Source organism: Lathyrus oleraceus, chromosome 1 (assembly GCF_024323335.1).
Source record: "Lathyrus oleraceus cultivar Zhongwan6 chromosome 1, CAAS_Psat_ZW6_1.0, whole genome shotgun sequence".
NCBI lineage: Eukaryota > Viridiplantae > Streptophyta > Magnoliopsida > Fabales > Fabaceae > Lathyrus > Lathyrus oleraceus.
In genome coordinates this window covers 131,087,266-131,089,060 of record NC_066579.1, presented here as the reverse complement: position 1 = coordinate 131,089,060, position 1,795 = coordinate 131,087,266, and the positions used below count along the sequence as shown (strand labels likewise).

General features: G+C 34.4%; 1 protein-coding gene across 1 annotated transcript; it reads right to left on the bottom strand.

Annotated features, from left to right (window-relative positions):
- Window positions 1-674: 674 nt before the first annotated feature.
- LOC127095554 (uncharacterized mitochondrial protein AtMg00810-like) lies at window positions 675-1,514 on the bottom strand. Its single transcript, XM_051034231.1, has one exon. The coding sequence runs from the start codon at window positions 1,512-1,514 to the stop codon at window positions 675-677; it is 840 nt and encodes a 279-aa protein (XP_050890188.1).
- Between the last annotated feature and the right edge of the window lie 281 nt (window positions 1,515-1,795).

Sequence of the window (1,795 nt, the reverse complement as noted above, 5' to 3'; positions counted from 1 at the left end):
ATGTCGAGGTAGAAGGTGATAGGGAAGTTTTAGACTGTTGGTGGTATCCTAGAGGTGGGTATGTGATAAATTATATTGTTGCAGAATTTAGAGTAAGAAAATATTTTTTTTTGAAATACTCTAATTTTATTGAATACACCACACACTCATTACATACAACTTAGTATTACAACGCCTTTATATAAGTTTGAAGGAAATTGACAGAAAAACAATAAATTGGTAATTAAGATGAAGACTTTTTGGTTCACTCAATCTTAATGATACAACTCTACCATAAATCTAAATAAAAACAATAATTATAATGTGATGATTACAACTCTCTCATAATACTTATTAAAGATAATGGTGGTTACAACACATTAATTTTAACATTCCCCCTTAATATGTTGCTCTTTAACTCCCATTGCTTCTCTAAGTTGCTGAAATATTTCTCTTGGTAGTGCTTTTGTAAAAATGTCTGCAAGTTGCTCTTGTGAACTGCAGAAAGCTAACTGCACATCTACTTCTTCAATCACACTTCAAATGAAGTGATGCTTTATGTTAATGTGTCTGGTCCGGCTATGAAAAACAGGATTCTTTGCCATGACAATAGCTGATTTGTTGTCATAATGAAGTTGTAGACTTCCGTCTTGCTTCTCTCCAATATCTTCTAATATTCTTCTCAACCAAACTGATTATTGTGTAGCCAAACTAGCTGCTAAATACTTAGCTCCAGCTGAAGATTGTGCCACAGTATCTTGCTTCTTTGAGCACCAAGAGATCACACTTGAACCAAGGTTGAATACATAACCTGAAGTGCTCTTCATATCATCAGCACTTCTGGCCCAACCACTATCACAATAGTCTTTAGCTTCAAGTTTAGAATTTTTCTCAAATCTGATTCTATGCTCCATGGTTCCCATGACATACCTTAGAACTCTTTTTGCTACCTCAATATGTGAATGACTTGATTTACTCATGAATCTTGAGAGCAAACTAGCAGTAAACATTAAATCGGGCCCTGCAGCTGTAAGATAAAACAAGCTTCCAACCAAACTTCTGTACATGCTTGCATCTACTAATCTTCCACCATCTTCCTTCTTTAATTTTTCATTCACCACTAAAGGAATATCAGCAGGTTTGCAGCCATACATGCCAAACTTTTTCAAAATATTTCCAGCATATCTCTTTTGACAAATAAAAACTCCATATTCATCTTGGTGAGCCTCAATACCAATAAAATGATGCAGCAAACCAAGATCACTCATATATTTTTTCATCATTTCTATTTTAAAATTTTCAATCATTTTCTTGTTGTCATCCGTATACACCAAATCATCAACATAAAGGGAAACAAGAAGGATATCATCTTTACCTTGATGCTTCACATACAAGGTAGGCTCACTTTGACTTCTTTGAAATCCTTCTTGAATGAAGTAGCTGTCAATTTCACTATACCACGCTCTAAGGGCTTGTTTCAACCCATAGAGAGCTTTCTTCAACTTGTAAACTTTTTTCTCTTGGCCTTTAGTCATAAAGCCTTGAGGTTACTGCACATACACCTCTTCTTTTAATTCTCCATTCAAGAAAGCCGTCTTCACATCAAGTTGGTACAAATTCTCCATACCAAGAAGTCTTCTCACCAAATACAACATCCCGGCTAATGATCACCTTGTTTGTCTTCAAATTATAAAGTCTATAGCCCTTTAACATAGAACTATAGTCAATAAAAGACATATTTTTCACTTGTTTCTTCCAACTTTTTCTTCTTTTGTTTATGAATTTGAGCATAGCAAACACACCCAAAAACTTTAAG